The sequence below is a fragment of the Brassica napus genome, chromosome C2 (genome assembly GCF_020379485.1).
Source record: "Brassica napus cultivar Da-Ae chromosome C2, Da-Ae, whole genome shotgun sequence".
In the NCBI taxonomy this organism is placed as follows: Eukaryota; Viridiplantae; Streptophyta; class Magnoliopsida; order Brassicales; family Brassicaceae; genus Brassica; species Brassica napus.
Window position 1 is genome coordinate 50,023,047 of NC_063445.1, and position 13,011 is coordinate 50,036,057.

General features: G+C 35.5%; 2 protein-coding genes across 2 annotated transcripts; one reads left to right on the top strand and one right to left on the bottom strand.

Moving 5' to 3' along the window:
• The first annotated feature begins 766 nt into the window (after positions 1–766).
• On the top strand, positions 767–4,858 carry LOC106401388 (ethylene-responsive transcription factor ERF119-like). The gene is made up of 2 exons (XM_048746914.1): positions 767–3,051; positions 3,736–4,858. Exons 1-2 carry the CDS (start codon positions 2,904–2,906, stop codon positions 4,473–4,475), a joined length of 888 nt encoding a protein of 295 aa, XP_048602871.1. The 5' UTR covers positions 767–2,903; the 3' UTR covers positions 4,476–4,858.
• A 4,476-nt stretch (positions 4,859–9,334) lies between these two features.
• On the bottom strand, positions 9,335–10,285 carry LOC111202705 (CLAVATA3/ESR (CLE)-related protein 27-like). The gene has a single exon (XM_022695563.2). The coding sequence runs from the start codon at positions 9,936–9,938 to the stop codon at positions 9,657–9,659; it is 282 nt and encodes a 93-aa protein (XP_022551284.1). The 5' UTR covers positions 9,939–10,285; the 3' UTR covers positions 9,335–9,656.
• Between the last annotated feature and the right edge of the window lie 2,726 nt (positions 10,286–13,011).

The window sequence follows — 13,011 nt, forward strand, 5'->3', positions numbered from 1 at the left end:
GGCTTGGAGGTTGATCCTGAATGAAAGACATGGGTGAAGCTGCATATATTCTTGGAATAAGAATCTATAGAGATAGATTAAATAAGACTATTGGATTATGTCATGATACTTATATCGATAAGGTTTTGCATAGATTCAAGATGCATGATTCCAAGAAAGGCTTCTTACCGATGTCTCATGGCATAACTCTCAGCAAGACTCAGTGTCCGTCGACACATGATGAGCGAGAGCGCATGAATAGAATCCCATATGCTTCTGCTCTAGGATCTATCATGTATGCCATGCTCTGTACTCGTCCAGATGTTGCATGTGCTTTGAACATGACGAGTCGATACCAATCTGATCCAGGTGAAAGTCACTGGACAGCAGTTAAGACTATCCTCAAGTATTTGAGAAATACTAAGGATAAGTTCTTGGTCTATGGAGGAAATGATGAACTTGTTGTGAGTGGTTACATTGATGCCAGCTTTCAGACGAACAAAGATGATTTCTGATCACAATCTGGTTTCATCTTTTGTCTTAATGGAGGAGCAGTGAGTTGGAAGAGTTCCAAGCAAAGCACCGTAGCAGACTCAACAACTGAAGCTGAATACATCGCTTCTTCTGAAGCAGCAAAGGAAGTTGTTTGGATTCGGAAGTTCATTGCTGAACTGGGTGTGGTTCCGAGTATTTCTAACCCAGTGGATCTCTATTGTGACAACAATGGAGCCATCGCACAGGCGAAGGAACCTAGATCCCACCAAAAATCCAAACACATTTAAAGGAGATATCATCTCATTCGTGATATCGTCGATATAGGAGATGTGAAGATTAGGAGAGTCTCAACGGATGCAAATGTTGCTGATCCATTGACTAAACCTCTTCCACGACCTAAGCATGAGAGTCATACTACTGCTATAGGCATAAAGTTTCTTAAGATGTGATCTTGATTCTAGTGGGAGTTTTTTCTTTTATGATATGATGTTCAGATTTACATACATTTGGTTATGTTTTAAAACTAAAGAAATTGTTTCAGATTTATTTTATTATTGGATAATTAAATAAAAGTCCCAAAATGATTTATATCATTCTTATAGATCATCAAGTACGTGACTTGATCATGAAACCTTATATCTGAGAGATGTTATAAATTATTGAGGTCCCTTATCAAGGTTGTTAACTTGGGACATTAACAACCGAGTATGACTAGTATGTGAGGTGATTGATGACTAAGTTTCATGGAGTCATTCAATATGTGGTATTGAAGTCAATCACATGGATATGTGTTAGAGAACACATGATCGGACTGACCCGCTATGAGAACTCTACAAGATTGTTATATGAGTGCCATAAGAGTTTTTCATTACGACTATACAATATAGTCCTTAGACATGAGTTCATCATGATTCTTTACTTGTGGATTAGTTCACTTTGACCTTGTCAAACGTCAGCCGTAACTGGTGATTATAAAGGTATTGATTAGGTGTTCTATGAAGATTGTAAGGAGCATGGATGGAACAAGATGGGATTTGTCCCTCCCATATAACGGGAGATAAATATCTCTGGGCATATCGAAGATTTGATACTGAGAAATGCATGGCCGTGCTCAAACGAGGTGAATGTCAGTTGTTTGTTTTATCAGTATAAATCATAGTTCGATAAACGTGATCTAACTTGATAAGGATGACACAAGTTCTTGTCTTATGTTGAGATCGAGATATAGAGACAAAGAGATTATAAGAATAGATGATTCTAGTACAAGTGGGAGATTGTTTGGAATGTCCTAAAATTATTTGTACTTACTCTTGTTTAAGTCGTAAGTCGAGGTTCGACAATCGTATAAAATTAGGTGGTTATAATGTTTTGCTAGAAACCGCTTATAATCTATAGATTGAGAATTTATTACTAATTTTATATGATCCTACAGGGTCACACACCTAAGCAAATTGGATCAATAATATATATTGGAATTATGGGAATGAAATATCATAATGTATATATATATATATGTGTTTTATATGATATAACAATATATATACATAAACACGTGAAGGAATCAAGAGATGATAATCTCTTTCACGTCACATTGTCTACATGGGCTTGGCCCACATTCCAAATTAAGAGAATTAGGTTAATGACATTTGTTATAAAACGTGAGACGTGAACATAACAAAAGGTTGAGACAAAACCCTATAAATCCAAGAGAACCACAAAAGAGTTTGTCAAGGTTTTGAGATTTGATCTCGACGGTACTACCATCCCGTTCTGATCCAGTTTGTGTGCGTGTGGATACCGGTAGAGGTATGACGTCTGGAGTGCGTAAAATCTCGACTTGGTTTATTCATCTTTCCGCTGCGAATAACCAGGTATATTCGGAACCCTAAAATCTAGATTCATTTCAGGATTTGCATGAGATCTAGACAAACTAAATTCATAGGTTGATTTATAAATCGTTATAAACCGGTATGAATTCTAGCACTATCTTCTTCTTATATATACTATTATCACTTTTCTATTTTCACTTTTGGGGAGTGCAGAGAAGGAAAGACTGAGAGAGGGATCTCCGATGACTACTCTCTCTCTCTCTCTCTCTCTCTCTTCTTCTTTCTTCTTCTTGATCGCTTTATGCTCTGTGCTTCTTGGGTGTGCCTCTCGTTCATCAAAGCTGCATCTTCAGGCTTACCCAGTTGTTGACTTCTTGTATTTACATCGGATCCCATGCAGTTAAGCCCTAAAAGATAACTGGGTTTTATAAAAAATCCGTACTTTTGTGTTCATAGTCTCTATTCGGGTCTAAAGAGGGTTGAAACAGGACTTGTTCTGTAGTAAAATCTTGTGGAGTCTTTCGCTTAAGTCAACTCTTCTTGTTCTTGAGAGAAGCCGTTTCTTGACTTTGAAGATTTCTACGGTTTTTAGGGTTTGAAATGTCTGAACCAAAGAAACGATCTTCCTTGCAAGCCAAGAAACCCTCCAAAAACCACAAGAGAAAGACTTTCCAGCTAAACCGTCTCCCTGGTCTGTTGTCTGAGGATTTGAAAAATATGAGAAAACTTTGTTTCGTAGTGAGTGATCCTTACGCTGAGATATGTCAATCCAAATCTCACATTGGAAGTTTAGACAAGGAGTGTCTAATATATAAAGAGATGCCCAACTCTAATTAGTACGAGGCCTTTTGGGAAGGAAACCAAAAGTAAATACATGCGGGCTTGCCTAAGGCCCAAAGTGGACAATATCGTACTAATCAGATAATATAGAGTTGGACATGGGCTTAATAAATCCCAACAATTGGTATCAGAACGGTTGACGAGAAATCTGCAAGAAGACCAAAATACCCTTCGAATAGGAACGGGACCCATCGAGTTAGGATTGGGAGGTGTGTGTGGCAGGGATCAAGTCAAAAGATCCTGGAAGTTCCTCTGTGGAAAGGGAGCATCTTCAAAGCACCTCAAAGTAACCTTGCGACTAAGGGTGTCGAATGTCGAAGATGCAACAAGGCACCGAGATGATTCGCTAAATGACACAAGGTGTGTGGTCCTTGGCTTGAGGGGGAGAATGAGAGATGTTAATCCAATTCCCACATTGGAAGTTTAGACAAGGAGTGTCTAATATATAAATAGATGTCTAACTCTAATTAGTACGAAGTCTTTTGGGAAGGAAACCAAAAGTAAATCCATGCGGGCTTGCCTAAAGCCCAAAGTGGACAATATCGTACTAATCGGATAATATAGAGTTGGACATGAGATTTCACAATCTCAACATACGCTACTGACTACTCATCCAGCGAAGAAGATGAAACGTGTCAGACAAGGAAACGTTATGTCTGCGAGATCGACCGTCCTTTCTCTCAAGCCACTGCTCAATCAGAATCCGAGAGCTCGTCTTGTCATAACGGTGGAAGCAAAGCCAAAATCACCCATGTCGTTGGACGATCTAGTGTCAGGAAGCCTGTTGGTGTAAGGCAGAGGAAATGGGGCAAATGGGCTGCCGAGATTATGCATCCAATCACCAAAACAAGAACTTGGTTGGGTACTTACGAGACCCTTGAACAAGCAGCTGATGCTTATGCTGCTAAGAAACTCGAGTTTGATGCTTTGTCTGCTGCCACTTCCTCTGTTTTGTCTGAGAATGCCCTGTCAGATGACTCAGCTTCAGGGTCTAACGTTGAAGCTGTGTCAAGCATTGATCTTGATAAGAAGTTGATAGACTTTAACTTGGCAGATCTACCGATTCCAGATATGGGTTGCTTCATTGATGAGTCACTGATCTCAAATGCATGTACGCTTGATTTTCACTTACCAGAAGAGAGTGACCAGTTCTTAAATGACATGAAATTCATTGGTCTTGAACGTGACGGTCCAAGCAACCTTCCAGACTATGATTTCTCCGACGTGGAGTTCGATCTTGGTCTCGTTGGAAACACCATTGACAACAGGTTTAATTTCTTCGATCATCTCGCAACAACAACTACAACTCCACTTAATATCGCGTGCCTATAAGTTTTGAAGCTAGGTGTTATTATGAGTTATAGGAGCCAAAGTAAAATGCTATGTTTTTTTTTGTTCGGTTTTTGTCCAAGTTATTACAGTATAGCGGAGGTAGTTAACCTCAGGGGAAGCAAAGAGATAAGTTTTGCGTGTTTGGTGTTGCGAAAAAGTTTTGTTGACATAATAGTTTTGATGTTGTAGAGAAGATGAGAGAGGTGAGATTGAAATTATAATCGTTATTTATGTGAAACCTAGTTTATTGTTTTGTGATTTCTTCTTCTTCTTCTCCTCTTTAAATTCATTAATAATGTTCCATTTTGATTTGGTTTATCATATGATCAGAAAACTTGAGATTCAGCTATATATTGATATGAGTCTTTTGACATTTAATCCAAAGTCCAAACCATATGGTAACCCCTTGGAGTTCAAGATGTAACCCCTGTGTTAGGGTTTAAGCTTTTTTAATATGTTTTCAGTAGTCTTCTTAGAAAGTCGACACAAAAACAAGTGTGGTCCAAAGTATACGTGAATGTTAATGCAAGATAGAGAGATTAGTGGGGTTTGGTTGATGATCACAGTAGCAAACTAATAATCACAGGTCTAATTGCGTTTGTTCTTAACCCATTTCCAGAAGTTATATGTATAATTATTTCTTGTTTTTGTGAAAGAAAAGTAGAAAATCATTGCGTCTATATCAAGTTTGTCAAAATGTTTCCTTAAAGCTATATATTTTAAGTTTTCAACTAATTCCAGCTTTAGTAAAATTAAATATTGTAACTACTGACTACAGCTACTTTTAGTCATTTTGTGTCAAGCGATCTCTTAAATTCAAAAGGAGCTTATGTATAATATACTGAATACTGTTATTATTATTTGTTTTCGAAAGATTTTAATGAATTCTTAAGATGCTGACAAACAGAAACCTTAAAATTAACTGAATCCAGGGAAAGAAGACATCTACCTTAGAGCAACTCCATCAATGGTATGTGCATGGAATCCTCGAAAGGTGATTAGTTGCCATAGCATTGATAAGGGTGCTCTTACATATGTCATTTGAGTCAATGTATAATTGGGTGTCTAGTTTCAGTTGTCATTATCATTCGGTAGAAAAATATTCAAAGCGTGGAAGTTAGTAGTTTGGAACTAAATGAATAAAAGTAAAAGTTTAGTAGTACTATTTGCTTTCTTCAAGCAATCAGCTATGCAATTAATTCTAAATTAGATCATTTATTAATATGTAACATTTTGGAACACGTTGTCTTTGTAAGTAGAAAAATTGACACACTACTCTTATTCCACACCAGAAAAAAAAAAACAATCCGATATAATGTTAAAAATTCAAATAGGTTTTCATATGATAGACAGAGGTATAGAGCCCAACGAGTAATACCGAAGGCTTAAATCACAGACTAAATTTCTTCATGGGTTAGTGAGTTATGAATAACCGAAAGCTGCCAGAATCCAGATGACTATTATGCGAAAATAGTATGGAATTACAAAAGGCTTCCCGGTTTACAGGTTAAGGAAACGTGTGTATATTTTACTTTATTACAAAAGACCAAGCCCATTATCCATTACATTTTCAAATGTAGAGTGGGAGACAAGAAAAATAATTGTTAGGGAGAACAACATTAAACTAACAAAGGCGACTTTGATTGATTCTCCGATTTTCCTTTTCTTTCTTTGAAGAAACGAGACACATTGTATGGAGTCAGTGCGAAATGGGTTTGGAGAAGAAATCCGCATTGTTGGTTCTGCTTTACATCTGTAGATCAGTAGATAGTTATTTTCTTAGTTTTTCACTTAACCTTTATTATCTTAAGATATGTGTATTCGTCAACTAGGCCCTGGGCTTTTTCATATAAAGGCCCGTAAAATGTTTCTTCTTCAGAATAGCCCCATTTTGAATCTGTAACACATCAATTTAATTAACAATTAAGGTTTGGGTATTGTGTATATTGGACAATTGGTAGTCCAATATGATTAGTGTCACTTGTGTGTATTTGCAAGATTTTCATGTGATTGAGACTATGCTAATCGTCGTATTAAATTTAAACAAAATAAGAATTTGATTAGCAGAAACTTATATGATGTTACTTTGCTCTAGGTTGTATAATGTATTTCGCGGAATGCAGACATCTTATTTTTGTAATGCAGGCCAGTGTGACTTTATATCACCTCATATTCTCTTTAGTGTCTTACTTTACAAACAACAGAAATAATGTCATACTTTATAATGCAATCCTTTTACATTATGCAAGGAATTAGTGACATAAAGTCAAGTTTCAAAATAAACATATAATGTCATTTGATATGAAAATAATGAAATTTATATATACTAGAAAGGAGAGAGTAATTAGTTTGTCAACTATTATTACTTTTATAAAGGGAGACAAAAAAAATTGTATTACGAACAAAATAATGAATCAAATTCCATAAAAATGAATTTATCTTTTTTTAGAAAAACGTAACACAAAAAGAACAAAATATCGGGTTTACATTTTCCTTCACGTTTTAGCTAAGACATACACATGAATTTTCGAGATTTCGACCGACATTATAGTACGTACAATTGCAATTTGCAAATGTGAAATAGCAAGTACTCATAAATTAATACGATGATAATTAAGAAATGAGCATTTTTAATTTTAAGATTTTTATTACATGTACTAAATTAGTGAAAAAAAACAAATAGTCAAAGAGATTCTAAAAGCCAAATAGAAAGGGACAAACATGCAAAGCCCCTTCGCCGCATATTACGTGGAGCTTCTTCACACATTGGCTTCTCTGTCTCTCATAAAACACCCAAATTCGAGACCTCTTTTTCCTACATTTTATTCTGACTTAAAAAAAAATACGACTTATGAAGTTATAATATATAATTGCTTGACTTCGTATTGACTAGACAACAATCAAGTGGCAATAAAATGGAAGAATTTCGAAAACTCCAAGTCTTACACAAGAAAATGAATACATAGAACTTGTTTACTCGCTCTTTTTAAGAAAACAGTACTAAGATCAATTCTTATTTCAATGATACAGCCCATAGTATTAGCATTTCTCACATAGTATTAGCATTTCTAGCTAAAAATTACAATTTTCCAATAAAATATATTAAATATTTATTAAATAAACAGAAAAGTTACAGTATCATTTGCATTTTCAACTTAACTACAAATTTCTTTTTCTTTTTCTAAAATCTTAACTACAAATACGACTGTGTAAAAAAAAATTCTTTCACATGATGACTATATAAAAATTTAGAATGAAGTACATAAGCTCAAAAGATTTAAGTCCATAAAACGAAAAGATATAATTAAGCCATTGTGATGTATACTATAGCAGTTCAATTTTTATTGTAGGTTCATATATTGTCCGTCGTCGGCGTAATTTTACATTTTTTTTTTCTTCTTCTAACTCCCAATGAGAGATACCATTTCTGAATTTAAAGTTTTACAAGGTGATTGTTTCCAAAAGAAAGTACAACATCACTCATACGGAAAAATGAACCTCAACAAAATGAAATAGATGCTCTGGTCTAATCCTGTATTTTTTTCAAACCAGAGAGATAAGTAGTCGTCGTTGAATGTCTCCGGTTTCTTTGAGCAGCAGAAGGGAGAGCTCTTTGCTCCATATCGAGAGAGTATAGTTTTGCTCTAAGGAGAAGGTAGATATCTTTCACAACAGAGTGAGCGGGCTTTGAAGTCTGGTTGTGGAGTCGTGAATGACGTAATTTTACATTTTGTTGTGGGATGGATGCTAAATTAGGAATGTTTATCACTTTATCTACGGTCTACATGAATATTACATATGTATAAAATATTTCTTGCATGAACATGATCACTCGTGGATTTCGCTTAACTAGACCGTACTATTTTTAAAATATGTTCCGTAAGTTTTTAGCAGGTCACGTGGATTTCAGTTTTACCTTTTTCCATGAAGCTTTAAGTTTGAACATTGCAATATATTACTAGTTGTCTTTTTTATTTAATGAGAACTGGTACAAATGTAATAAATATATTGCAAAAGAATAATTCCAAACGCTACCGTCCAGACTATTTTTTTAAAAAAGTTTTTCTATCATTTTGTGACTGTAAAACAAAATCTCAGATCTCTCGTGTTGTTAACTTTGCATCTTGTCCGTGAATCCGAATGGTAATTAAAACCTTTTTCTTTTCACCTTAATAATACGTACCTATAGGTATTTTGAAAAGAAAATCATATGTTGCTAGTCCAAGGGGCTTGTATCAGTTTTATTTCTTTGTGCAATTTTAAATATGAAAGCCTTTTTACAAAAAAAAATATCATACAACTAAATGCAACCATACTGTCCAGATTTAAACAAAAAAAATGGAGAAAGCCAAACTGTCTAGACTCTAGATGACTTTATTTTTGGTTTAAACTTTAACCAAATTAGACTCTGGATTGGCCTGTCGTAAAGGCAATAGCCGTCAACACCAGAATTCCTGCTAAGAGGTCAACTGATCTAACGGCTGTTAAAACATCTCACCATGCACAGTACTGCATTTTGCTTCCCAAACTTTCTTGCCGCGGTTTATTGTAAAATGTTGTTATAGATAAGAGCAAAACTAAAATTGTAATATGTAGATTTTTCCCGGGGGCATGCAATCGAAACTATTTAAATTAAGAGTATGATCTGTTGATCACTGAATACTAATATATATATATAATTTCCCGGTTTGGTGAAGATTTTAAGATGTACAAAACATATTAAACTAACAAACATTCTGTCATACCAAAAATATATGTTCTTTTTCTCAAAAAAATAATAAAAAACTTTAATTCAACGATATTAATCTGATTCGCTGCAAATGCATGTGTCATCAGACGTGACGAGTACCAAGAAGAAATTGATCAGAACTTTCAATTTAAAATCAGGACCTGTCCCAAACAAGCAAAAAAATATTATGGTTTATACTCTTCCGCTTCTTATATGCGGAATCATAGTGCAGAAAATAACAATAGACATTTCTAATAAAACATCAACATTGACACGGTCAATGTATATATCAGAAAAAGTTTGTAGATCAGTGATTAAAATCTCCAAAATACCCTCGTTTTTCCCATCTTTTGACGAGAAAAACGTGGGTATTTTGGGTAAAACACTTATTGATTGATTACGGCTCAAGAAAATAAAACATAAATGAAGAAAAATTTAAGAAACTGCGTCGACTAGTTATGGAGAGGATCTGGACAACTTGGTACCGTTCTTTTAGTGTCACTGGTCCCTTTTCCGGCATAAGAATTCACCGGAGGAAACTCTCCGGCACCAAAGTACTTCTTCATTAGATTTTCTTGGTTATTAGCCGGTGCAGGAGAGGCAGCCTTCGTCGGTGCTTCTGGATATACCCGAGTTGCCCCTATAAGGGAAGTTACAAAAGAGAGATAGAGTAGATAAGAAAGCAAGATCACCATTAGCAGAGAGGAGCTTCTCCATTCTCGAACATGAGTCATATCCCAACCCTAAACCCTAACATAAAGCTTTTCTTCTTGATTAAACCCTAACCATCTATTTCTCTCTCCTCTCCTCTCAGGGTTAGATCTATCTTCGATCTGTAAATATTTCTAAAATTGAGAGAGAGAAAGAAAGACACTGAAATTTTGTCTTGTGAGAAGAAGAGTGGCTTTCATGCAAATTATGAATGGCCCACGTGAATGGGTACATATAAATACAAGACAAGATCTGGAAATTTCTTAGCTTAGATTTTTTTTTAGTTTTTCTTTTTTTTGATCAACTTTTAGTTTTTTCTTTAGACAGATTTTTTGAAATTTTATTAATAGTACATATGACGTATCTAATTATGATAAATAGTTGTATAGTACGATTATTGGTGTCTAGTCTTTTATGTGTAATTGTGCATATATTTTTAAGAATGACCATATACTAAAATAATAGCATAAAATATTTTCTCTTGTTAAGGAATTGTCAAGAATTTCATACATAAATTTATAATTAGCTTTTGTAAATGTAATGTATTATAGATTCATGTATTATAAAAAGTAGGGGTTATTGGTTGATGTATTTTAATGGATTTGAAAATCCGAACTAAATTTAGTGTTATTGGTTTTATGATTTTCAAATATGTATTAAAATCTGTTATTGGTTTAATGATTCATAAATTCTATATAAAATCAAGTGTTATTTAATCGCACAGATTTACTAATATATTTGATTTTATAATGGATTTGAATGGATTTGTTTGGATTTTTTAGTTAAAAATACAAAGACTCAAATCCGAAGGAAAACCTCCGGATTTGCATATTTTACTTGGATTTATAAATACTATATGGATTTCTAAATCAATCAAAATATATAAACCAATAACAAATGTATATAAAATTAATATATAATACATAAATTTATCATAAATGTATTATAAATTTATGCATTATAAATTTATAAACTTTTTTAATACTCCCTCTGTTCCTGAAAGTAAGATTTTCTAGAGTATGCACGCTTATTAAGAATTTAATAAATGTTTATAATTTAATTTATTTTTTACTTTATTATACACTTTCCAATAACTTTTCACCAATGAAATTTAATCAATTCAAATATTTTCAATTAATGTTCCTCAAAAGTATTAAAAAGTACCTTAACAATATAGAAAATCTATCTTTGTGGAACAAGAAAAAAATCTAAAACATCTTACTTTCGGAAACGGAGGTAATATATATTATATAATACATAAATAGTTTATAACTTAAGATATTCTTTAGACCCGCGAGAAAACATAAATTTCAGTAAACCAATTAATGCACCACCCACCAACGTACTTGCCTTTTATGGAATGCATTTCAAAAAGTTATCGTTCTGGAATTGCTTTATAGATGTAGACGTAGTCATGTAGAATAGGTTTACTTTTAGAACAACTGATGTAAAAGTTAAAGTGCTGCAGTTACAAAAACAGAAGTTAAAGTGCTATTTCTTTTTGTTTTTGGTTGTCAACCTCTATATATATATACACGAACTGTATAATGGATATACACAAACTGTAATGGATTTGAATGTGTATATGAAAAAGAAAATGGCTCTCCTTCATTAGTTCATTAAAACACTTCACAAAAATGTTACACAACAAACGTTGAATGATAGATAGACATCGTGCGTAAAGAGCGCGAACTTTTTCTCCCAGACCCTTTTCCCTGGAGAGACAGTTAACCAGTGAACTTTTCCCTGCTTTACACTTTACCCGGAAAACTATTGCCTGCAGATTTCAAATTCTTCCCTCTTTGGGAATTATCTATTGGGTCCTAGCAAGTTCTGCTCTTTACACACCGGGTTCTTCCCCCGACCCGTGGTCGGAGGGACCGCTGCTCCGCCGCCGCTCCGTCTTGCTCACCGTCGAAACTGTTCTACCATGAAATCCATCAATAGAGCTCTTAAAAAGACAAATCCCAGCTACTACGGAGAGCCCCGGCGCTAGAAAACTCGCTACTATCTCTACAAACCCTCTCTTGTGAAAGCAAGAAGAACCTTTGCAACCTCCTCACCGGCTACTTCTACTACTACCACCAGCTACTCCGAAATGCAGAAAAGACTCTCTTATGCTGAGAAGGGGAAAGGCCAGACGGAACCCTCAAGCCCTCCCCGCTTAGCTAGAATAAAGGTGCATGCTTTCGATAGTACGGAGCTCATCAGAAAGCACTCTCTCACGTTGGTCGGTAGGATGACAAACCCGAAGTTTCAAAGAATGTGGTCCCTAATCCCATTCCTCTCTGACCACTGGAAATGCGATTCTCGACCTATAGGATCAGATCCGGGCCAAGGATGCTTCCAACTCCAGTTTGCGTCAGAAAGAGACCTCTTAAAAGTGCTAGACAACCAACCATATCATTTCGCTCATTGAATGGTGATAATCCAACGTTGAGAACCATCGTTGTCCCTCTCCTTCCCGAACCAGATCCCTTTCTGGATCTAAGCCCAGGGGGTCCCCCTCCATCTCTGGTCTGCTGCAATTCTTGAGCGCATTGAAAGTGATATTGGAACATTTGATACCTCCGAGATAACAAACACAATGGCTCGAATGAGGGTGTTCATCGATGGCCTGCAGCCCCTCATCTGGAAAACAACGCTGGAGTTTGATGATGGCCGCGAACTGGTCGTGACTTTGGTTTATGAGAAGCTACACAATCACTGCACCACCTGCTATAGTCTCGGTCACGACAAAGAAGCATGCCCTGATAAACCACCAACCCCAGCTCCCCTGAGAGATAATTTTGAGCGTCAAACCTCTGACAGAAGCTGCCCTCCCCAACATAACTCTCTCAAGGAAACATCAAGCCTCTCGAGATCTAATTACCAGAGCGCCTACAGATCGTCCCCTCAAAACTTTTTACGATCAAACTCAAGGGGAAGTTTCTCCCCGGGACCTGAAAGACATCGTAAGAATCATGAGCGAAGAGCAGAGCCGTATAAGGTACACAATCATCCCTCAACGGAGAGAACTTTAACTGTAAAAGTCCTCTATAGAGACGGTCCCATATATGAATCAGCAAGAAGAGAAGACAGCTACAATACGTACCA

What these genes read in the sequence shown, in the direction of transcription:
- LOC111202705 (XM_022695563.2), bottom strand. Translation starts at nt 9,938, where the DNA reads ATGACTCATGTTCGAGAATGGAGAAGCTCCTCTCTGCTAATGGTGATC.
- LOC106401388 (XM_048746914.1), top strand. Translation starts at nt 2,904, where the DNA reads ATGTCTGAACCAAAGAAACGATCTTCCTTGCAAGCCAAGAAACCCTCC. An exon ending in TTGTTTCGTAGTGAGTGATC is followed by an intron (nt 3,052 to 3,735) that starts CTTACGCTGAGA and finishes TCACAATCTCAA; the next exon opens with CATACGCTACTGACTACTCA.